General features: G+C 39.2%; 1 protein-coding gene across 1 annotated transcript; it reads right to left on the bottom strand.

Annotated features, from left to right (window-relative positions):
• Nucleotides 1-23149: 23149 nt before the first annotated feature.
• LOC115924530 (ski oncogene-like) lies at nucleotides 23150-24771 on the bottom strand. The gene has a single exon (XM_030986889.1). It carries the CDS (start codon nucleotides 24511-24513, stop codon nucleotides 23491-23493), a length of 1023 nt encoding a protein of 340 aa, XP_030842749.1. The 5' UTR covers nucleotides 24514-24771; the 3' UTR covers nucleotides 23150-23490.
• Between the last annotated feature and the right edge of the window lie 920 nt (nucleotides 24772-25691).

Genomic DNA, 25691 nt, shown 5'->3' with positions numbered 1-25691 from the left:
AGATCAGCGTGTAATCCTATCTGTCGGTGCATTGATGTGTGAGGATAAAGTGTCCAGAAAATAACATATTCATGAAACTGAACAAACATATTTCAAATATTACAGAAGTTATGAATATCATAAGCGACAATAAATTTTGTCAACAACTGCACTGTGTCATTATTTGAGGCTTAAAATTCTGATGTGCTGACATTAGCAGTGTGTGAGTTAACGAAATGCAGACAACAAAGAGCAAACTCCATGTTAGTCCCATCTGAAAAAATATAAACCGCAACGGAAAACACATGTAACCTACTTTGGGATTACAACAGAATGTTCTTTGGTGAACTTTCTTCATCTCCTATATAAAAATCGCAGCAATCATGGTCGAAATAGATTGCAATTTCATGAGTTTTCGCGATGCATACATGGACATTTCTACACACACTACAAAAAAAGTTTCTTGTTGAGAATATGTATGTTATAATGAAGATTTAAAGCTTCCTACTTCACCCACTGCTCAAATTAATCTGTGGACATCCGAGTACCTCGACTCAAAGGTTACACTGACTCTGCCACAGTCCCACGCCTTCCCTTCTACGTCAAAACAAGCCTCCTGTGCACAACTAAACCATTCTGAGCTTTAGCAACGCCCACATTCCCAGGAATGTTTTTCGCACTGTATGTTTTCCGCATCGCCTTGGAAACCGTGAACTTTCTGGTTTTATTACAGAAAAATGTGGAGTTTTACGCAATGGTTGCCATAGAGATGCATGTGTGAGATGTTTGGGTTCGAATTATTTCCCTGTCAAGGTGGATCATGGGAAAGATGGTGGAAAGGTCGCGGGTCAAATCTTTTGACCTTGAACTTTCCACTGAGACAGGAGGACTCCTGGAAGGAAGTTTCCGCAGGGAACAGTCAACAACCTGGGTCTCCATTATAGTTGGGAATGTTCAAAGAGCGGTAACACATCTCATGATCAATTTCAAGCAAAATTTGCAAAGTGTCAGCATGGGTATGTCTGCAATCTTCAATGTTGTTTGCAATCTCCAATGTTGTTTACAATCTTCAATGTTGTTTACAACTGATCCAGGGCATGAATTGTTCCACAACCAAGGATGTGTCATGACTTCAAATAAGAAACAGAAGGAATGAAACCTCTAGATCTATTTGTAGCATGGTATTTGTAATGTATTTGATTTTCTAGAAATCCACTGGAAATTAGGGATTTATTTGTAATCCTTCAAAGCATACATTACTTTATACATGATGACAAAACGTGAGACATTGTGGTAGTATCGCAATTTAATGAAATTCGATCGTTTCCATTGTTTCACATACATGTACACACATACATGTAGTCTGTGATCAACTACAGTATACATGTTGGATGTACATTGTTTTGCATATCTCTCTCCCATGTTTAAGGATTTTCTAATCTTGGGACTAACTGGAGATATTACCAGCATCTTCATATTTCAATTGTTTTTTGTTTTTCCACATCCCGACAGGAAACGAAATAAATTGAAAGGAAAATCTCAAGTTACTATGGAAATACAGTCTTCATCACATGATCACCAATATTAAACAATGGAAGATTTTTGTCCTTACTGTTGCCATACGGCACAAGGAAAAAAATGGCTGGCAGAATGTAATATTTCATGGATGTTATGGCATGTTAGAGACAAATATTTGTTCAATATTGTGACCTCGCCATAAAGGGAATCTTGATTTGCTTTGAAGGGTTCCACGCAAGCACGTAACGAGGAAGATAAAGAGGAAGATCGATGGTACCTGCACAAGTAACAGACCTCATTGTACCTAAAGCAAAATGCAAAATTTTAGTCAGATTGCATAATGTAGAAACTGCCTACTGTACATACTACACTGTACATGTACATTCTTTTCAGCATAATTCCAGTCTCATTCCAAAAACACGGCGAGGGCCGACGGCGGCGGTTTTGTGTTCCCTCGCTTTGATTGATGTGTTGCCTTTCCCTGTACTTAATGGAATAATCACTCTTATCCGTCATGTCTTGTCTGCGCAATTAGGCTATTGCCCAACTCCCCAAGTCCCACTGCGTTTCACATGAATTATGAAACACAGCGGCTGACTATTTAGAATTATTTTGCTCCTTCCAATATTGTTATAGGCCGACAAATGAAGCGTTTTCAACTAATAGCACGCAAGAGATCTGAAAATATTGACAGTGGATTGTAATCATTCTTGTTTGTACTGTTTATTAATATGCTATATCATTTTGAATCCCAAACATATACCTTTTCATGAAGCTTCAATTGGGGATGCGGGTTGAAAATCGAACCTTTCATAAATTCTTATCCAGATTTAAAATAAAAAGAACCAACACATGACACATGTAGTACCTAGTAATAAACTTGGTGCTATTTCAAGATGTGCAGAGCGCATAATTTATGGACACAACACAATATGTAGTCTTGTGCTTACAAGTCTATGTGGTGTACAAAGATTCCATTATTTTTCCTCTTCTAGTTCTATGCAAGATGTATTCCATCCAGCAGACAGGAAACGGACTATCCCGGGAGAAATTCAAAGAAAGTATTGATCTTGGTAGCCGTGGCAGGAGACAGCAGGATTGCTGCAGAGTCAAGGGATGAATTTTATATTTTCTCTGCCCATCACTGACTAACAATGCCCATGTCTTAGATTCAACCTTGAAGTTGAGGGATGTGGTGTAGTCTTGAGTGCGCATACTCTTTTTGGTTTGGGTATTTATGGAACTGAGAAAGGGACAGAACCAGAACTGGGGTTTGTCGATATGAAATGAAGTGAAGTGAATATGGGCCAAACTGCATACTTGTACAAAACATGAAATGTGCAGAAAGAAAAAGACCTGTAACATCTAGTTGTCTATAAGTTGTAGGCCTCCTTTTCTCAGAATGCACAAGTTTCAAGACTACATGTACACATGTATATGTTCCTACATTTACATGTACTTACATTTACATAAACCCCTTGATGATTTAAAGTGGGTCTTATCCTGTGCCCACCCCCCCCCCCCGCCTCTTTCCTACAAAGCAGCACTAGTATATTATCGAAATCTTTTTTTTTATCAGATGTAATCGAAAAACAGTTTTATCGATTTGAAAGGGAATGAAAATAAATGCTTCCTGGCTGCAGAAACCTTGACTCTTGAAATAATATAATACATACTAAATATCAATCGGGGGATCACCATTAACAATGGTTGCTCTATTAATTCTATTTATGCTCCATTACCAAGAAAAGAGCAAGGACAGGAGTCATAATTACAGATTTTGAAATAGTGATTACCGATTGCACAATAAAAACAAGTGCATACAGTATGCATACATGGTCCGTCCAGCTAGGGAAATGCAATTTGTTTTTCTTTTTCTTTCTTCTTCTTTTTTTATCATTGGCGACTCAGAAGATATATAGGAAAGCAGAGTGAAAACAGAGAGGCACCTAGAATTGAGAGAAAAAGAAATGACATGCAAAAGAGCGAAAGAGAAGAGAGAAAGAATATGGTGAAAAGAAAGAGAATGAAAAGAAGAGAGGTAGAGTCATTAGGGTAAAAATTACACGAGCAGACAGGCAGAAAAGTAGATGGAGGAAAAATTGAAAGAAAATGACATGTAAAAGAGCGAAAGAGAAGAGAGAGAGACGAGAGGGAATGGATACAAGAAAGAGAGAGAGAGAGAGAGAGAGAGAGAGAGTCAGTCAGTAGACTTAACGATACAAGAGGAGACAGGAAGAAAAGTAGATGAGAGGAAAGATTGAAAGAGATAACAAAGAACAATCAATTTGGAGAGGTAGTAAAAAGGCAAGTGATCAAAAAACTGGTCATTAATATATATCTATAGCAAGCAACTGACCTTGGTGAATTATTAAACATTCACATCATACTCATGAAAAGATTGCCATAGAGGCGACGATGAATAATAGAGCCTGTACACTTTGGCTACAGGTAAACAGGTCAGACTATCATACATGCATGTAGGCCTATTGTAGCACGACGTGTGTAGTATATACATGTAGGCCTATACATCACTGCGATTTCATTAGATATGACTGTATAGACCATGTACTCTACATGGAGTAGGCCTATATACACTGCATTGTACATTCAACATTACATGTACATCCGCACTGCATTATAACATAATGAGTACCAATTTATCAAAACATTTACGATTAATTGGTACTCAGTATTATGAGTGTACACAAGGGTTAGTTGTGTTTGCTTTTTTGGCCGAGAGGGAGGGAGGGAGGGGGGGGGGGGTCTAAGTAGAGGGGAAAATGTGTATGGACATGTAACTTTCCTATATGCACTAGAATTTGTAATAATATATGAACTCTCCACAGCCTATAATATGGCTACATGTATATTCTTTTGGCGGTTATATCTTTTCCATCAAATATGATGCATACTGAAAAACCTTGCCCAAAATAGTCTCGAGGAGGCAAGATAGAGGAAAAACAGGCCTGATATGTTTCACAGAGCCCCATCTTCCTTACCGCCGTCGTAATAAAAAAACGCATCCGCCACCGACAGCCTGCCTGCGCAAGGACGAAATTGTACGATACCGTAATGAAATCAACTTGGCATTTTCCCTCGTCTGCGGCGGTGGCATGCCTCCGAGCTAGGAGACAAACAGAGGCAATATTCGACCGACATGCCACGCACAGCAGCCAGGATAGCTATTACTATTAGCCGAAGACGAGGCTATCTATGCAGGCTAGCTACTTCCAATGCACGCACACATGTGGTGGGTTGTAGTATGGAATGAGCATTGCATAGGGAGGCCTCACCTTATTGGAAAAGGGGGAAGGCATGTTATGTCTCTCATTTGCAATGCATTACTGTGCATAGCCAGGCCTACATGAACGTTACATCGTCAAGTCAATTGCAAATGTATGATCATTAATTGTTTCCTCGGTCAATGACTACGCATGATATAGGGGAGTTGAAATTCTTTGCGATGACCTCTACAGGGATATAAATTTTAGATACATGTAGATCTAAATGAAATCAAAACATTAAAGATGTCTTCTGTAATCCTATGTATGTACATATTATTGTATGAATTATAAACATACTCCACATGTTTTATAACTGTGGTATATTAAAGGCCAAACACAATAAATTTTCAAGTATACATGCTTTAATTCTGCCATTAAATCATGTGTATTCATTTTTTTACTTATACACTAGGAAGTAGCCTTCCAAGTACATGTAATCTTTTGTTGTTTTTGTTTTTCAATGAAACAACATAAACCTTCAATATGTTTGCTATCTCTTTGAAGATCATTATCATTTAAAATAACGAATTATATATTTTTTAAATCATTAGCTATATAATTTTGTCCATATAATTGCATGCATGATACATACACTGTACATGCAGGCCTAATTGAAAATCTCTTTGATGATAATCTATACAGGAAGAGTAGTATATAATTGAAGTGCATATAGACACATCCTGATATATGAATAGGCCTTTCGCTATTAAATACATCTGCCAACTGTACGGAAATGGGCGCAAGAAGATTATCAATTTTCTCATCCTATTAAGCCGGGATACGATGAAGGGGCCCCAGTCGTCTGTACAGAGGACATAGAAGGCCTGTCTTCATCAGCTCGAGATTGACAAATAATTTTAACTATATCGATCCCAAACTATCCAGCTAATTTACGTCTTTAGCAGCCAGCAGTTACAATTAGTGGGATATTTGGTTGAGAAAATATCCCGAGAAATATTGGTCTTGTTTCCAAAATAGCGGGCTAATTTGCGCCCGTCCGAGCTAGATTGTGATGAGCGTATCAGTCTGGTGAAGACGCAATTTCGGGCTTCGGGATAATATCCCGAGTCTAAAAATAGCAGGTTATTTGGCAATCTCGAGCTGATGAAGGCAGGCCTACATGTATATAGAGAGCGCAAGGGCAAGATCGACCATGACACATTTCTGTAGACTCTATCCTAAACGACTAGAGTCTGCGGACTAGGCGATAGTACAATGTAGCGAAAGATACCCAGGAATAATAATAAATTACTGCATGATTGAACGGTTTGTGAATCACGCGACCCAGTTTTCGATCGCTTGCAATCATTGCGTCTTAGGAAAACGAGCAATTTTTAGATGTGTAATCACAGACAGGAAATGATAAGGTAGCGAATCGAGATGAAAAAAATCTCACTTTAATATCGCCTTACTTTAATACTCCGCCGCCGTTCATACTCATACACAACTTCCCATATTGACTACATTGACTAGAGAAATATTTTCATAGACTCAAATTATTACGTCCATATTTGTGCAGAAGTGATTCGGAGTGAGAAATGGGGCCCTCCAATATATTTCAGGGTTAGAATCGAGGAGGATTAAAATTTGATATCGACAAAGAGTATTTAAACAGGACTAGGTCTGCATTTATTATTTGGATATATACTGTATCTATGATCACACAGAAAAAAGATATCAATGCCAGACTTAAATTTGGTATAAGCCTGCCTTCCTCCTTTTCATCACGGGGAAGGGCATTTCTTTTTAAATGTTAATATTCAAATATTAACAAAACATGTAGGTAACTACAATATTTTTCTCAGTCAGGTAGATTGCAGAAATGGCAAGCAATTCTGTTGGTCAGTGGCAAGCATGGCAAAAGTACTAGAGGGAGGGTGACTCCATATTTTACACATTTTATTGACTCTTCCAATTCCGCACCCCTTCTCAGTTGATTTAATTGCATAAAGCAAGCGATGTTATTGGTCACTGATGAGGAGGGAAAAAGTGATGGTGGGGAGAGAGGTGGGGAGGGGTCCTGCAGTTTACTGACCCTTCTATCTCTATCCTATTTCCCTTGTCACTTGAATAAATTGCAAAAGACACATAGCTATTGGTCACTAATGAGCAGGGCAAAAGCTGAGAGGGCAGGGGGGGTTCTGTCACACCCATTTTCCTGCTCTACTTTATGTCATATTCTTCCTATCTTTGAAATCTGTTGGGTTGGTAAGGCGAGTGTCACCTGCAGTATTCACCTCTCCTGTCACCTCTACGTACTTAGTAGGTCAAGTAGGCAAGGAACAGTCAGAGACACCGGATGATTCATCCATGGGCAAGGGGTATCACCCAGACGGCCGGCCAGGAGAAGGGAGAGACAGACAGATAGACAGACAGACGGACAGAGAAAAGGGGAGAGAAAGATAAGGAGAATCTATATAACTGAGAGGGGGAGAGGGAGAAAGTGAGAGGGAGAGAGGGGATGAGGAAGAGACATACCCAGATGCAGAAGGGAGAGACAGACATATAGACAGACAGACGGACAGAGAAAGGGGAGAGAAAGATAAGGAGAGAATCTATATAACGGAGAGGGAGGGAGAGAGAGAGGGAGGGAGAGAGAGAGGGAGAGGGGGAGAGAGAGAGGGAGAGGGGAGGAAGAGACACACCCAGATGCAGAAGGGAGAAACACAGACAACAGATTGAGAGGGAGATAGAGAAGAAGAAAAACAACTTTAAAAATTGAGAGAAAAAGAGACAAAGATATAGAGAGGGGAAAAACAAGTACTAGACATACACGAAGGAATAAAACACAAGTAGGAATAAAAACAAGTAGGAATAAAAACAAGTAAGAAAAATAGGAGCACACAATGCCAAGGAAAGCAAACTCAAGTCGAGACAGGAAATGATGAACGAACAAAATGGGCGGAAAGGTGAAGTAAAGTGAAGGTGAGGAAAACATAGGAAAGGAAAATAGGAAATACACATCGTCAAGAGAGAGACTGATCTACTTCTTTCCAGTTTCACAAATGTAAGTCACCTCATCTACGAATGTTAAAGGGGAAAAGTTGAAGGATTAAGAGTTTACTTTTGCCTTACAGAAGGTAATTATTCAAATTTTGTTAAAACTGACAATTTTAGTTAATGCTGTGCATAAGTGATGAGAATAATTCTACCAAATATCTAAGACGAATCCATTGAAAATGCTCAAATAAAAAATGATTCAAACTGGCTGAAAATTGTTCTATTAACACTGCATGAACTATGGAGGAGAAAAAAAATGGTGGGGGAGGGGGGGGGGGCTTGGTATGGTTTGAAGGGATGAGTAACAAGCCAAAAAAGAAGATGGAAGCACAAGCTAGATGAGGGATGAGTAAGAGGCTAAGGAGGAGAGAGACAAACAGAGAACGGCAGGTAGATGCAAATGACATGTGCGTATAAAGCAAGGTGCATATTAAAGTATGAGGGCATATGAGTGTTCAACTAGCCATGGACGGGGGATGTGCATAATGTGGGGTCATGGAAAGGCCAATCACAAATTTGTACGAACGAGCGCACGCATGGGTACATGGTCATGTGCATTGCCGGTTCGCTCACCACCGGCCTGGCTACCTGTGGAGAATTCTGGTGAAAATCTCAGGGACACGCCTCATTCTTCGAAGGATGTCTTCTCCTCCAATAATGATTTGATCAGAGGTATATTGGCCCCCAGGTTTTATTGAATTACTGGCGAGACAAAAGAATACTTTGTAATAACAAGCCTGCCGTGATTCGTTTTTTTGTCTTCATACAATTATAAGGATGAACCAAATCACATGATTCATATGCAGTTCTTTCTTTTATCAATATTGTACAAAACATAAGGCAAGGGATAATTTACTAAAGTTTAAGACTTAGTCATGAATTTGGCAAACAAAATCTACTTTAATTTTGGGGGGAAAACATGCCATTTTCATTTGAAGAAAATAACAAAAAATGTTACTGATAAAATTCAATGATAAATCATTACACTATAAAATGCATGTGTAAGGCCCTACATTACATACTCCAATTAACCAGTTTTTTGTTTGTTGTTAGTCTAAATGCCCTTCATGAAACGTATCATATACATGTATGTAGGCCTACATGTATATCTTCTTCCTGCCTCTTACTAGTGTAAGGAAGAGTTGAGTGCAATCTTGAAAAGGTTGCATGTAGGTTCATCTTTGCGACGAGTAATGTGACGATGAATGAGAATAATTGCTGATAATACTATTTTCATTCTTGCTAGACTTATTAACAGGTGCACAGGTGACTGCATTGTGTGTCATACAGCACCTACAAATCCTACTTGTCAAGTTCATCATGCAGTGCGCAACCCCTCTAATTTGTCCGTACACAGAGTCTCCAGAACAGATTATAAATGCAAAGGTCATGTCACTCGGTGCTAACAAAGTTTGGGTAGAACAAGAGGTGTTCACATTGCTGATGATCAATCACGATGACCTACACGAGTGAGAACAGGCCTGCCTTCACAGACACTCTTGAATGATATGATAAAGGTCAATTCCAAGATTTAATCCTGAAGATGATTCTGATACTTGCTTCTCAAACCACACTAGGTAATCAATTGTAGTCAACAATACAGGGACTAAGTAATAAATCAGAGCTTAAAAAATTCTCAACATGAATGGACCCTTTGCATTAATCTTGCCCCCCCCCCCCCCCATTTAAAATAAATAAATAAATCTCTATGTCATGGGTACATAAATTTATTTTTTCAAAGTTTGTGATGTAACCCTAAATTATTTGTTTACATTTTAAAAATAATTTACATTCCACCATTTAAAAGATATGTTTTTACTGTATTCCAGTTTTATCTAGCTAATCCCAAGATTCATGTTACTTTTATGTACATGTACGTGTAGGTCTGTTATTATCATGATTAAGATCCACCCTATCTGCAGGAAATTTGATAAGAGCATTGAAATGAAATTCCACACATTCGCAGTAAAACCTAGTCAGGCAATAAATGGTTCTCTCTCTCTCTCTCTCTCTCTCTCTAAAAAAAATGGTCTAGAGTCTAGACTACTAATCAGCAAACACCACCTTGGTCGCTCAGAATTCGCACCGCAGACAGACAGACACAATATCATCTGCCTACGTCACACACAAACGCACCAAGGGTGTTACTAGAGCGCACAGACATATCTAGCCGATCCCAGGAGGCCATTCAATATTCAGAGAAATATATTAACAAAACAGAAAGCAGGGGGCTGCATGATAAACACACAGAAATAGATGGGAGAGGGGTGACAGAAGAAAAAAAATCCTTTTCTTTGGTTGCAGTCTGACCTTCAGTGGTGTTAGGCGGAGTGTGAAGATAATGCTTGGGAGCTCAGAAATGCTGTGGCTAAACCGGGAGAGACTCTCTTTTCACAGAATCGGTCAACAAAATGAACAAGGGAAAGGGGAAAGGAAAGGTAATGCAGAGTAGAGAAGCAAGATAAACGAGGGTATTACAAGAGACAGATTGTGTGACATTTGTAGCTGTGTAATGAGAAAGCTCAAACATGGCCCTTACCATAAGGATGTACATGTACAATTAGGTCTGTAATGTACAAGTAAAATGTACAATGTACATTACAAGGGTCATTTGTTACTTATGATTGACAAGGACCACAACAAGATCTCAAAAAGGCTAATGGATGTTCAAGTACCTGTACTTGGTTCAAATGAATCATCGAGATAGTTTCACAGTATCAGATATCCATTTACACAAACCAAATACATGGGCCTACATGTACATGCATCAGAGGCGGTATACAACTCGATGAAACCGATTATATCTAGACAACAAAAGGGGTGAAGCCGTGACACAAAAACATTCCAACAGTCACGTACAGACATGTACATTGTTGCCATAGACGGCATTATGCATTCACGTTTTTATGCAAGTCAACCGATGCATGTAAATGTATGGAACAAGGCTTTAACGGTCTGAATACTTCATTGACTGAATGCTGCATCGCTGTGTTAGGAATAAAAGAGCAACAAAAAGAAGGTGAATGTAGCTAAAGAAATGGAACCATGACGACACAAAGAATTATCCACTATGCATGATGCAATACGTCATACAGTACACACAACTCTTAACAGTCCTAAGTTCATCTTGTTGTTTTGTTGTACTATGGACTAACTCTGTAAATACCATGATTTTTTCCTGATATGGCATTAAGATACAGGACGAATAATTAACCTCGTCTATATCAATATTTGTACCAAAAGTTGGCATGTAAAGATGTAAACAAACATGTTTCTGATCAACAGTATTCCACAACTTAAGGGGGACTGTCCATGACGATTCTGGTTCAGTTATGAAATATAACATTCATAACATTGAATAAGGTGTACAATGTACTATATATTATGTAAATGTAGCTATTCATACATGTTTAATGTACCTGTATGCAGCAATGTATGTATAAAGCCTATGGTTTGTAATTCATGTACATTGTTACTGTCATGGAGCAATTAGCAAAGCTCATATTTCATGGTATTGAACAAAACACAATGTTGAGGTTCTCTGGAATAGCTGTACACGTACATGTACATGTAAGTGCAACTGCCCAAGTAACATGTGAAACAGCTAATCAAAAGGACAAGTTTACAACAATACCTCTCTTTATTTACAATGTCCATTTTCCCCGTAGGTCAACGCTCTGACCCGCAAAGGACAAGCAACCCTCCATCCTCTGGACGGTTACCATGGGTACGGCCATGGCGAGACTCCTCCGTCATTCACTCCCTGCCTGCCCAGAGGGGCATGGTCACGTGACCCAGGGAGAGGGAGAGGCGAGACGACGGGGAATGCGGCAGACAATTGACGATGGACGACGGGCAAAATGCAGAATGAGATTCCATGAGCTGCCGCCGGATGGATTTGCAGTCACACACGCCATGATGCATAGTGCTACTTTTTGCATGCATGTCTGCTGCGGATTCTACTCTACAATACATGTCCCTCCATGTACATAACATGAGGTGCATGATTAGCATACAGTGAAATCTCCCAATATTACAAGTACACCCTGTACATCATGTACATGCACCATTGTGAACCTTCATTGGTCGTGCATTCAAGACTGGATATGCCCTAGACATCAGGGTCTTCTAACAAATCAAAATGCTCTTATGAGAAACAACCCAAATACATGTAGGTGCTCTTATCTTATTTTATAACAACTATATGACTCATTACATTTTAATGTGTTTACATATTTGTAAAAGAATGATTTCAATTTCTGATGAGTGATGATGGGACAATACATGTATCTGCTTCCCATGGTTTGGTTTAGAAATCAATTTTGGAGATGAACTATATATAAGTATGCCTACAAAGTACAGAAAGAAAACATTTGTGTCATTGTATCATTGAAACATTACTGTTACTTGTACTCATACTGACAATAGGATCACCTTACTTTTCAATTGATAATCATGTAGGCCTATTTGAAACAAGTACCACCACCCCCCCCCCCCCCAAAAAAAATAAATAAATAAATAAAAATGTATATGCCCGGCAACAGTGAATGGGTTACTCTATGCAAATACTCCCAGCCGGCCGTCCACCATAATTTGCTCCCTTCCAGCAACCTTCCTCATTAAACTTGGGCGAGGTCTGGCCAACAGACGGATGGACGGACGGACCCTTGGTTGGCTAGCTGCAGGTCACCTGACACCACAGGCGAGGCACTCAAGACTGTTAATCTGAAGAGCTGACCAGTCTAGACCTGCCGTCACTGTTGATTTAACGCCCAATATTTCAACAAATCCCTTTTATGCTGGATGGACTTTGACCTCGGCCTTGTTCACTATCAGCAAATTACGGGTCGCACTTAGCCTCAATCAAGCCCAAGACAATTTAATTATTCATATTCCAATGTCCCTTAAATGTTTACAAGTAGACTCTACATGTTGTAGTTGTTGTTCATGTTGTTTTGGTTTATAGGCATGTATCAATCAGTAGTGTACATGTAGGCTTACCTACATTAAATGTGTGTGATTCGAACTGAAACTTCCAGGCGCACAATGCTGAATTCATGCGTTTCTTTTTTTATCTCTTCGCTTATGAGAAGATTAGTCACATCACAATTGTAATGGATTACGATAGTGTGGCGTTTTTTCCCATTGTATAGTCTTCTGACTTTTTATTTGGTATATTTTTAATAAAACCGAAATTAAATTGTATTGAATTTTATGAAAAAGAAAATTACCAATCTATTTCTCATCACACATGTACATGTCAATGTTCTTCTGAGAGGAAAATATCAAAAACATCATGAATGATTGAATGAAGACTATATGTTACCTAAGAAACATATCTTTTCCAATATGATCTCTGGGAGAAGACTATTTTTCTAGTCCAAGGTTGTAATATTTACACTATACCTTTCATGACACGGGGCCCTTGTCTGCAAAATATATTTGGACAATATGCATAAGCACACGGAGAGGAAGAAAGGGTGGAACGGAATCTTGGCCTTGCATGTTACAGAAGGCTCGCAGTTGCTTTGACAAACACATGTACATGTACATGTACTGTACATGTATGCTTATGAATGGATGACACGCACTAATGGTTGAACTTCAACATGCTTTTGCATAAAAAAATGCCTTATAGTGGCCTTGAGAACTACATGTACATTATTTTGTGTACAAATGAAAATGTATGTACATGTAAGACTAGGGCCTAGATGTAGGCCAAGATGTACAGTATACTGTACATGTACGTGCAATATGAAACATTAAACTCGTTATTTTTAAATTTATACACATTTCGCTGATGAAAAAACATTTTCCCCTACTCCCTATTTTTATTGTGTTATCTGAGCAAGAGGACCTTAAATAGATACATGTACGCACATGTACAGTAGATAAATTAGATGCACATTTATTTTTTGTTTTTTCTTCGCCAAAATTCTACATACAAGTATATGAATTTTAAAAAATACAAGGCACATTCCTTAATTACATAGATTATCCCGAATATAAACTAAAACCATGGCTAAATGCAGACATCCTTTGCATGATAAATATATATTTCTGTTTTAGACACTGTCCGAGAATATCTTCTACTTCCTAAGCAGAAATCATTGCTTCTTTCCATCTTAATCCCATCATAAGAAGACAAAATTGAATTTTTCATATTTCCCTCATTACGGAGACCCAACGAAGCCTCGAGGCCACCGAGGATCTTATCAAATCTTGTTTCCCTTCAGCCACTAGGCATGTTCAGTCTAAGATCTGACCAGATTAATCAACTTTACAAGATGGAGGGGAAAAAAGACAGGATTTCTTTATATTTTGATATCTCATGACAAATCTCATTCACATGTAGCATCACCGCTTGGAAGTATATCAGTCGCATCCCTAATGAGACGGGATTAGCGCGACTTCTCACGTCCACTGAGCCCAATGGGGTGAATGCTAGTCTGCAAAAACAGACTCTAGTTTGACACACGAACACGACTCCATTTAGTCTTGAGCACAACCTAAGTTCGTCAGTCGCTGGCTGTGTCAGGGGCGGCTATAGTACAGAGCCTATGGGGCGCAGTAGACAGTGCAGTCGGCATAGTCTCTTTGCACAGACACTGTTACGCGCTACGACAGAAAAAGGTTTGAGCCTCTAAACTAGCTGAAGAGCTATGCCACTCCCTGAAACGAGCGTCGTGTGTGATTTGAAACGCTATACGGAATTAATTAAACAGCCCCGACTATTGAATCTGTCTGCCTGCATTATGAACATTCTGGTGCAATCAATTTTGCTCGAGTCACGCGAACGGGGGGGGGGATACGCTAGGTCCAATGACAGCTTGGCTTCAGTTACACTGGACTGCATTTTATTGTAAGCAAATGTGACCATTCACAAAATGCACAGAAAGTAGGCCTCACAGAAAGAAAGCCTTCTTTGTTGCAGTACTTGGAAACAATAAATGCACAGTATGTATTGTAAGCCTACTCATCCTTTGCAGAAAGATAGCATTCCAACAATCATATTCATACTGTACATAAAGTGTATTTCACAGGGGTACTGTGTAAATACTACAAAACAGATGTACTTTGTCTGTAATTTGTCTGTAATTTATGACGACCCTACAAAGAGGCCTACCGGTATACAAACAATTTTGCTGTATGTACATGTATACCACAGTGTATGAACTAAGGTTTAAAGGGAAAGTCCACTCCGATACGATGTTTGAAAATTAAAGGAACATGCCAGTGAAAGTTTGATTATAACCCGATTAAAAATAAGAAAGTTACACATTTTTTAAGTTGTGATCAATTAAAAAACAAACTGGTAACTTTGTGATATATCTTGTGAGGTTGCCTTGCCACCCATTTGCCCTACATTAAAATGACAAATTCAAGAATTCTAAACTTTCAGAAGATTTTGCTCAAAATTTCACCCATTTTTTAATATCGTTTTTCTGCTTCTATTAAAATGAACTAAATATCAGACTGGCCTTGCCCTTTAACTGTCATTTATAGCCTACTTGTTCAGGCCTGAAATTATCATTATAGTGCCACAAATGAACCGTTACTTATAATTATAATTTATAATTTATTATTAGGAGGCCTTGCATAACACTATGCGATGATACATGTTAAATATAAAAGGATCAACCATATGACACATCACGCTACAGCAGAGACCTACATGTACTGTACAATATACATGTACATGTAGGCTAAGAATAAATATGTAGAGGCCTATACATATTGAATAGGGTATAGTGCACAGGCCTACTGTACATATAATGTACACAGATATGTGCATGGAGTTGTATTGTCAGGCACACAGTAGTCAGCCAGGAGACCTTGGCGTACATTGTACATTGAAATTTATCGGTGGAACATTATAAAGAAGGATTGCCTTGCCTTCGGGCGCAGAAGCCTAGGAGCTTATCGCACACATGGCAAGGTCATTCCACTCACGTTCTCTGCTCGGTGTTGCCAATTTGCATGCAGTGTCAATATCTCACTGCTAGACCAGACAATTTGGGCAAGATTTATCTCTTTAATTGCTCCCATTAGCCAGAAGGGAAGAGCATGATATGGGCACCCAAAAGGGTGTTTGAATTTTGTGCTCAAAATAGTTCATCATTAACATTTGGCAAGGACAGTTATCAAACTTTTTAAATATACATGTACATTTGTATGGCCTACACTTAGGCCTATCAATTATATTTTAAGGCATTATTTCTTCTTGTTATCTTTATTTCTTCCTTTCTTTCTTTCCTTCTTTCATTATGCAGAACTGCCTTCTTGACCAATGCGTCAATGTTCAGACATTTCAAAGATCTTTCTAAAACTCTGTTTTTAAAACTCAGTGAGTAAGCAAATTCTTATAAAAACATTAAAAAACTGACAAACAGGATTTGTCTGGGTCATGGAACTTTTAATAACCTCATTATAAAACCACTATTCTCTACTGTGAGAAAATTTACAAACGAAACGAAAGCTTGTCTGATAGACTGTTCCCATAGGTTCCACATGATGGCAACTTCTCTCAAAAATGTTCTGGTTCTCGTACAGTTACAGGCGAAATTTAAAAATTGCTTAAATCTATTAAAAATACAGGTGGTCCAAGGACTTGGCTCCTAGCCTTTCCTTCCCTTCAGTTTCCCCTGTGTTAACCTGCTATATCACTATTTTAACTTCCTATTGGAAGGGGGAGGCCTTTCTCACTGCCTCCCATGTGTGTTTGGGAAGACACTTGGATCACACACTAATGTTTTCAGCAACAGTCATTCTAGACATGATCAGTAGTGGCAGTGGGGGCTTAATTGAACAATTTGTAACACATTGCTAAGATCATGACAGACCAACAACCTCTGAGTGGTGGAGACTGGTCCCACTGCCACACATACATATAGTGGTAGGTCGTTATGAAGAGAGGAAGAAATCTGACCACACCCAGCCATGGGAACGAACCCGCAGGCAACCAAGCATAGTTTGTGACTTGTTCACGTGTACATGAAGTACATGGCAATGACCCAGGCAAACAAATTAGCCTCTTTTTATGCAACACATGAGTCAAACAAATAAGCTAAAGCTAAATAAAAGGAAAGCCAGATTCCCTTGTCACGCAACTCAACTGACAAATAGATGTAAGGCTACCTTTAATATTAATGTGCCGCTATGTCCATGGGAGCAATTTGTACCACATTTTAGTCAGAATTAGCCCAAATAATTCAATTCATCGCAGCCGAAGACAGATTGGAACGCTTGTTGGAAATTGCATTTCCATCTTGGCACAGCAACCAGGAAAAGGGAGATAAGAGAAATCCAATTGGGGTCGATTTAACTCGCCAGACCCCCATGGCAGCAGAACTGACGCAGAATGCTCTTAATTTGGTAGGGATTTTTCTGAGAAAAAAACATTTATAGGAAAGGTGGGGTCGCTTACCACCTTGAACCAAAAAAGAGAAGCACACCGTCATGAGCAAAATAAAGGTCTAAATTTTGTCTCCATTTTGCATGCTTTATCATTTTGGTGTAATGAACTTTTAAGTTCACATCAATTCATTCTTTGTTTTAGCCTTGAAACGGGTCTAGAAGAAGGCCTACGTTGAAGCAGGTTTCAGTTTCCAAAAGACACACGTTGTGATTTTTATCACAAAATACAATGACATACTGTACTTGTATACTTGAAAATTGGAATAAAAAACTACTTAAACTAATGATGCATATAACAGTAAAATGATGTTAATGATCTTATGCATCATTAATACAAAGGACATTAGTTCAGGCTGCAAGCTCTCTGTATCGGTTAGCATGAGTTGGCAATTTCATTCAAGACTGTCTCCAGACAGAACAATTTGTTTTAGATTTGGCAGTCGGCGGAATCATATCAAAATTCATTAACTTCAGGAGACACTTGCTCTCCGAGGAATTCACATGAATCTCTCCCAAGATGGCGACTCTCTTTCTATCCGCTCCATCATGAATGTTTCTCCTCCACCCCTCTCTCCCTTTCTCTTCCTCTCCCTCTCTCTCTTCCTCCCCCTCTCTCTTTCTCTCTCTCTCTTTCTGTCATCACTCATCAGTCTACACCACTGCCCACATTTCTGCAACTCTAATGCTTTCCTAATTATACTCCTAATGAAGACAATTACCAATTACCATCCCAAACCTCATCCCTATCCCTTAATTTTATCTACAGTGTAAACTGCAGGTTAAATTGCAGGTTTAAAAAGGGAGTGGGGAGAGTGTCTGGATTTTTGAAGATTAATCTATGAATCATTAATTTTCTCCTTGTTACACTCAACTCTAAACAATATCTTTGTTATTGTGTGTTCATAAGTCATAACTTCATAACTTGTCCCCAAATCTGACAAAATCAACTACATGTACAGGTGTATATCATCCACCTTTTCTATCTCTCTTTCCATCAACCATCCCCTCTTTTTTCTATCCATTTACATGTATACCCTTTTTTATTTTCCATTGACTACTAGTATGGTGAGAGAAACAAGAATCAACCAGACACTTTTCTGTTTCCATAAACCTCGTACACTGTAGATTGTAGGTAGATTGTACACTATGAAACAACTACCCTGTACAGTATGAACCCTTCCCCCCATTCCCCCAACCCATTCCCCCTTTTTATTCCCATATTACCCCTCTGCCCTTCCCCATTTCCATTGAGTATGCAGAGAAAGAAGGGAGTATCATTGGGTCCTCAACGTTCCTCCCGGGGTCCCTTACCAGGATGTGATTCACAATGCAAGGCTGCACAATTGTGCGACAAATTTCTGCAAATCATTTCGACTCTCAAGCAATATCCAGTGTAGCTCGAGATATGGCGTCTCAAGCAAAAACCCAATTTGCATCTCAGTTTCAGATTGTGCATATACCGCATGCTCGTTGGTATACATCTACTTTGCTGTGGACTGGATAAAGACTGCATACTTTATATGAGTGCTGTCTCCAATATACACTGTAGGCGTAAACGCAATGATCCTACAACTTTAAACCAGTCAGATTTGGAGGATTTACAAATTACAATATATCAAGGAAATGTTACAAAAAATAACAACTGCCATTTTCCCCAAGAAATTAGACATACATGTACAGTACATGTACAACAATGAACATACACAAAATGTATCTCAAACTATGAAGCTACATGTACATACAGTATGTGCATGCCTGCATGGTATTGTAGGCCTGGATGTGATATTTCTCTGATTTTCCATTTTACAATACAATTGACAAAAATATACAGAATGGGAATACAAGAAATGTACAAAAATCTCAAATCAGGCTAACAGTAAATGACAACGAAGTAGACAATATGCTGAATTATGGCAGTTGCGATCTAGACAAGGAAGGAAGAAACGTCCAAACTGGAGTCTTTTATTGAACAAGCACCCAGCAAAGCGATTCTCCTCTGCACTGTTACAGTATGAAGGGGGGAGCGCTACTCAATTCACAGACAGGAAATAGGGTCTGATATCATCTTCCCGTTCCGGACCCACAAATCAGAGACTAGCACGCGACTAGAACTAGCATCCAGCAGAGTCTACTGTCGACTGGCAGTGGCAGCTATTCATGTACTATTACACAGGAAGCTTAGGAAAGGATAATGAACTGAATTAAAAAATGTATGTACTGGTTAGTTAAATCTAATTTTCTCACTGTTTACTTCTCCACTGAAAGGAAGGAGAGGCTATCGTCGGTCTATTCCCAATATTCATAGCACGATTTTAATCCTAAAAACTAAGGAAACATTGAACGACAAGCATGAATAACATGGAAGCATCAATATAGGCTTGGCAGCTAAGCAACTTTTGACCATGCACTGACCATAATGAGCTATCAGCTTGCCAGTGCTGTACTATTTCAACCGCACATGCACATCCTGGAATCCCTAATTGCTTGTCCACGGAATCCACAGAATTATAGACCGTGAACAGCAATGATTTCACCTTGAATCTGGGGTGTATTGATAATATGCATAAAAGGAAGATACTATCATAGATCATATCTAAAGTGCTGTTGTATAGTTCCTGTTAATTGATTTTTGTTTGTTTGTTGTTATTATTTTAATGTATCTTTTTATCTACAGTGTACAAATGAACATCTGTCTGTGTAAATGACCCCGTTGAAAACCAATTTTTACTATTATGGGCCATCCTTTCGGAACATACTTAAATATAAAAAAACAGTGTATTATGCAGGTACAGGTACACCATTTAATGAATCAACTTCACAGCATCAGAGTCATGATTTTTTTATTTGAATAATTAAGTATGCCTAGAGTTGCCTTTTGAGTCTGACTGTAGTATGTACCAGTACATCGATATTGGTGCCATGGTTTACCTCGTTAATTCTTATTATGTCTCATTGTTTAAAGGGAAATCCAACGATAGCAAACTACTCTGAAGGAAAGCTGAATAATCAGAGAAGTATACTGGTGAAAGTATGAATGGAATCGGACATAGAAATGAGAAAGTTGTTATTTTGCTAGAGTTGTAATCACTATAGGCATGGCTCTTTAAGTTAGCTGAATCAATAATGTTGTATTGATAGACACAACTTTCTCATCTGTTCCAACACAAAATGACTATGAAAAAAAAAGATCTAAAACAATGTATGACTTACATGTAAAAGTGTCTTTTCTCTTTAGTTGCCTGAGAGTCTGAGACTATGTCACAAACAACTGACAAAATTGCCAATTTGCAAAGACTTACCCGATAGCGATTTCATATTTTAAACATACCGGTACATGTACAGTGGCTTTCTTATTATCGGCCACATTCCTTTCACCATTTTGTTTCCCCTTTTTTCTGCTTTCATGCAAATGAACTTACTACAAGGGTTGAATTGCCCTTTAAGTATGATACTACCAGTAACAAAAGATTCAAATTTATGGTCAGGTTGTAATAAATACTGCAATACTGTACATCAGAAAAATATAGACTACATATCCGGGTATTTTGGTTCATAAACTGATTTTTGTTATTCTTTTATCCATAAAAAGTTAAATATCAAGTACCATCAATTTCATGAAATAAAAGAGAGGTAAGAAACTAAAGAGCTGAACCAGCAGAGAAAAAAAAGGCACATGCAAATTCCTATTTTTGTGGCAGAAACTAAAACTTGCTCCCCTTTAACATGACACTGGCAATGGCATTGTATTCAAAAACAGTATGTTGACCTTTGATCTCTAGGACTCTACTCTACTCTACACGGAGTACATTGAGTACTCCCCACAAGTGCCTGTAAACATATCATGTAAAGATCCATTACTTCTGCCGCACGCACGCATGGGTGTATTTTGTGGCTTTTGCTTTTTATTTAATAGTGCCGTTTTGCTTGCCAGATTTCCATTTTGATAATTGAAGACAAATTAGCACCAGTGTATGGAATGGGCACTGTACAGTACTGTAATAAGTTTCACAATTCGTATCATTATTACATGCTTTCATGCATAGCTTCTAGCTCCTGGTAAATTCACACAAATTTATTTTCATGATAATTGAGCCTCTTGAAATGGTATTTAAGCGCAGTTTGTTCAACAGCATATTGAATATACTCTACCAACAGACTGACAATACTTATCCCTTTCATCTTTAAGACTAGTACACTGTACATACATGTATATTTGCAACCCCATAAGAGCCTTCATGTAAATGACAATGCCAATTGGTGGTTAAATTTGCAGCAACGTAGTGTATGCTATTTTAAGAAGTAGCCATATATATTTTTCTTTTAATTTACTTCAAATGTCATCTAACTTTAAAGCTCACAATTTGGCAATACATAGGCTTATTCTCATGAAAAGTTATTTTAAGGCAAACACAAAGTCTGGGATTCACATCGCCCGATTATCTTACAGAATTTCGGAACTGGAACACTTAGATTACCGACCCCATCCCTCAACAGAACCTTCTGCGCACAATCAGGGTACAATGATATCATTTCCTCCCCTTCGACGGAGAACATAAGCCACTATTTCAACACTCTGACAGCCCCCTCTTCTTCCCCCGTGACTTCTTTTTAATCTCTGCTCTTTTCCAAGTTGACATATTTGGCCCCTAAAACTGGGAATAGCCTTAGACAATTAGGGAAGCTAGCCTGCGATAGTTAGCTTCTGTCTTTGTTTATCTTCAAGTCTGTGACAGGGAAGAGGGCAGCAGATTGCGGTTAAAGGCTGGCCTTAGGAAAGCAGGAAGATGAACGCTTCCGCCAAATGGCTGACTAAATCCAATGTTGCTCAATCATACCCTCTTGGTACAGGAAGCATGTTGTACACCATCTCCATAGTGTGATTAAATATTCATCAAGGTCTACTATCTCGCTCATGTTTCATCAAAATACCCCAAGGAGTACGAAGACATAGTAAAAGATCTCAAACATGGAGCACTTGGGAAGTCAAGGGTACAGACATTTTGGTGTCACCATTTACAAAAAGAAATCGCCATTCGTTCATACAAGTCAGGCCTACAAAACATGAACATGTTCATAATGATGATGATATACAGAACATCTTACAAAGCCTCCCACCCCCTTCCGAGTTGCTTGTATTGTAGCGCATGTACTCTCCTATCCTAGCCATCAGTCTACAACTGTTTCCAACATGCCATGTGAGCAAGGCTTCTGACAGATCCGTCTAAATTTGTGACATACATTTAATTTGCAGGATCGTGAGGATTTGGGAAGGGAGGGTTATTTTTGGCACATGGTGAATGCGCAAGACTGTCAGCGGCACACTCTCTCTTCCATAATCAGAGGCACAATTGGAGGGGTGGGTTCAACAGGGAGGATATGGTTTCAAATTCAATCGACTGCATATAAATTGTTTGCATTTTGTTAATAATTTGATAAATCCTGCATTATTTATAGTACCGGGTAATTCAACAATGTGGATCAGGTATGGACAACAAGTAATAGTATCATCCTAAAAAGCAATTTCCTAACCAATGAGCGCTCTCTATCATGTACATGTAAGCTTGCTCATTTACATGTATAATAAAACACTACACTGTGGAAAGCAAAATGGTGCCTGAAATGCATGCAGAGCACAACACATGTGATACAAGTCAATTTATGTCATTTCAAGCATCAATTGGCAAGTTAAACATGATGGTGACCAACTATTTCACAATAGGGTAATGTCTATGTACAGTATTGCCTGAAATAAAGTAGACACTCTCACACTGTGTCACGCGTGAATGCATGTATTGTTCCATAGACTTTGGTGTGACTACGTGGTAATGTGTCTATTTTATTTCAAGCAACACAGTAATCCTAGTAATGCAATGAATTCTTCAATAGTACTTCTACATCTTCCTGTGATGGGGCATGCACACACACACACCCTTTCCTCTCTCTCTTTCATCAGGGTGAACAGGGTCATCCTTCTTCTACTATGACAAACACAATCTCTCATTTTCTCTTCTACTGTTATATGCCAAATTGCTTTGATTGAAAACCATAGCTATCTTTTAGGTTTAGATCTACAAGGTCCTGTATTGACTTGTAATGTGAGTTCAAGTTGTAATTCCCACCACTAAATTTGTTAACAAAGAAATAGAAATACAGATAACTTTGTGTAAAATAATGTTCCTTCACTGCCCTTGCAATTTTAGTAACTCAATTTATATATTTGACATGTTTGATTAATTTAATTGTTTTAACAATTGTTTTTTTCTTCTTAATCTTAGGTCTAAACTTTGTTTTATACCTGTTTCCTCTTGTATTTGCAGGTGGGGTCGAATTTGGCCTTCACGTTGTCTAATGCCTCCTTGTATTTTTCCTCGGGATTCTGGTCACTGGCCAAGAGAAGGTAATTCCTCCAGTTGTCAGAGTCGAAACCCCAATGACAAGTGCGTGTTTCTCTGCGCTTATGTCCATGGACGATGAATTTCTGAGGTGTAAGCATGACGCTGCATTCCAGGCATTCAATGCATGAGCTGTTGGCAGTTTCATAGAGTTCTGGCGTGAGAAGACCCTTGCACTTCCCGAAGCATTCGTGGTAGACTTTCATGCTTTTTTCGGTCGGGTGTTTGGGCTTTTCATCCTGGGCCATCAGCCCCATGGACTTTGGAGAGCGGGTGTCCATGATCATGATCCCGTGCAGAAGTGCGTTGCACAGGCGCTCAGCATCGGTCTTGGTAATCAGTCCACAAGAAGGAGCACTGAAGGGCAAGATTCCTGTAACTTTGAGGATTTCAAGCTGTTCGGGGCTACATCGGGAACAGTAGATGTGCAATTCATCGCAAACAGCATTGATCTGCTGCAGGCTAAAATCTCGGAGAACACTGTTCAGAATCTGCGGCAGGCAGAGGCGCTTCTCGCCCCCGACAGCAAAGCATGAGATGGCCTCATCTTCCAAAATTGTGGCTCCTTTCTCGCTTTTCGTCTGATCATTTGGAGTGAAGACTGGCATTTGCTGTATTGGAAATGGCGGTGGATGAAGCAAGGGGTCATATTCCATCTTGACTGTAGTGGCACTGGCCAAGCTTCGCTGCTGTGCATGTGCTTGTTGTCCTAAGGCGGCCGCCTTGCTCGCAGACACGCGAACCACGGTTTCCTTCATGATCGGATCAACGAGTTGTTTACCAGCCATACTTACGGCCGCCTCTGCCCAACTTGGGCGATAGCTGCTCGGTCCTCCCAAACTTGACATTGCGACAGTCTGATAACTTTTCAGTACCTTCTCAAGACTTGAATTGTAACCTTGTACTTGAGGATCCTCCATCCTCTGATGAAAAAGGGCAAGAATTTGCCTTTCTTGTCTTCAGGTTTTCTCTACTCAGACTCTCAAAGCTAGAAGTTTAGAGTAGTAGAATCGCGGTAAAAGATTCAGTGTTGTTTTGTTGCCTCGTGAAGATTATCTGCCGAGAGTTGTAAAACGTGCGGCGGGTTCGGCTATGCATATGGGTATGGTACGGTAATAATACACACACACTCACGTCTCATGCATGCACACACTCACTATTTCCTCAGCCTATGGACTGAACGTATATAGCAATATGTGTGTGTGTCTCGCTCGTAGACAACACATACACAGACAAGACTTGTGTATACAAAATCGTTCGCAGCCGTCTCGCCGACAGCTCGGCTCAGCTACAGGCGCTTATCAACTTTGCCATTACATTCACAAGCTACTCCCCCCTGGAAAATTCAGTTCAACGCATGAACAAATCGATCATGTTTACATGCGAACATTCTTTCGTGAGCGAAATACGAATGTTGATATGTCTACGTAATAGTCCCTTCACATTAAAACCAATCATGTACAAGGAATATGAGGATAGTGCTTCATTTTAAATGGAAAGTGTTCTTCATTTGGGGCATTCTAAACGCTGCATAACACAGTCGAATACGTCACAGCTTCGCACAGTAGATTGTCTAGCCAGACCAGACGACATGCGTCATAACTAATTTTTTCTAACCTCTAAAGGTTCTATGTGTTTATATCGTTCCTTTTCGTCGGATACGGTGGTTAAGTTCTTATTTTGACATAATGTCCAGTAATTCATACAATTTATTCACGAAACCGAAAAACGTGCCCTCTCCTCATCAGTCAGATTTTTTTCTCCGAAACGACCATTCATTATTTACATCACGATCACGTGCCTGTGTATACGCTCTGCTCAGAAGCATTATAGGGGGCAACTCGACTTCTGAGAAGAGCCGTCGTAATATGTCGGGATTACGTAAGAGATAATCTCGTTGGCCTGATCATGGAGCAAGCTTAGAGCAATTATAGTACCCGAAGGATGAATGCTTCACAAAACTATCTTTGCTCAAGGTCCAATCTTGGCTCCTGCTCTCACACCTCTCTTTCCGACTGGATCAACCCCTCACTTTTCACAATCTCTCTCTGACTCTCTCAGTTTTGTACTTGATCTCCACGTTACCAACATAATTATG

Source organism: Strongylocentrotus purpuratus, unplaced genomic scaffold (assembly GCF_000002235.5).
Source record: "Strongylocentrotus purpuratus isolate Spur 01 unplaced genomic scaffold, Spur_5.0 spur5_scaffold_16, whole genome shotgun sequence".
NCBI lineage: Eukaryota > Metazoa > Echinodermata > Echinoidea > Camarodonta > Strongylocentrotidae > Strongylocentrotus > Strongylocentrotus purpuratus.
Note: the sequence above shows the minus strand (reverse complement) of the source record. Positions and strands in the feature narration are given on the sequence as shown.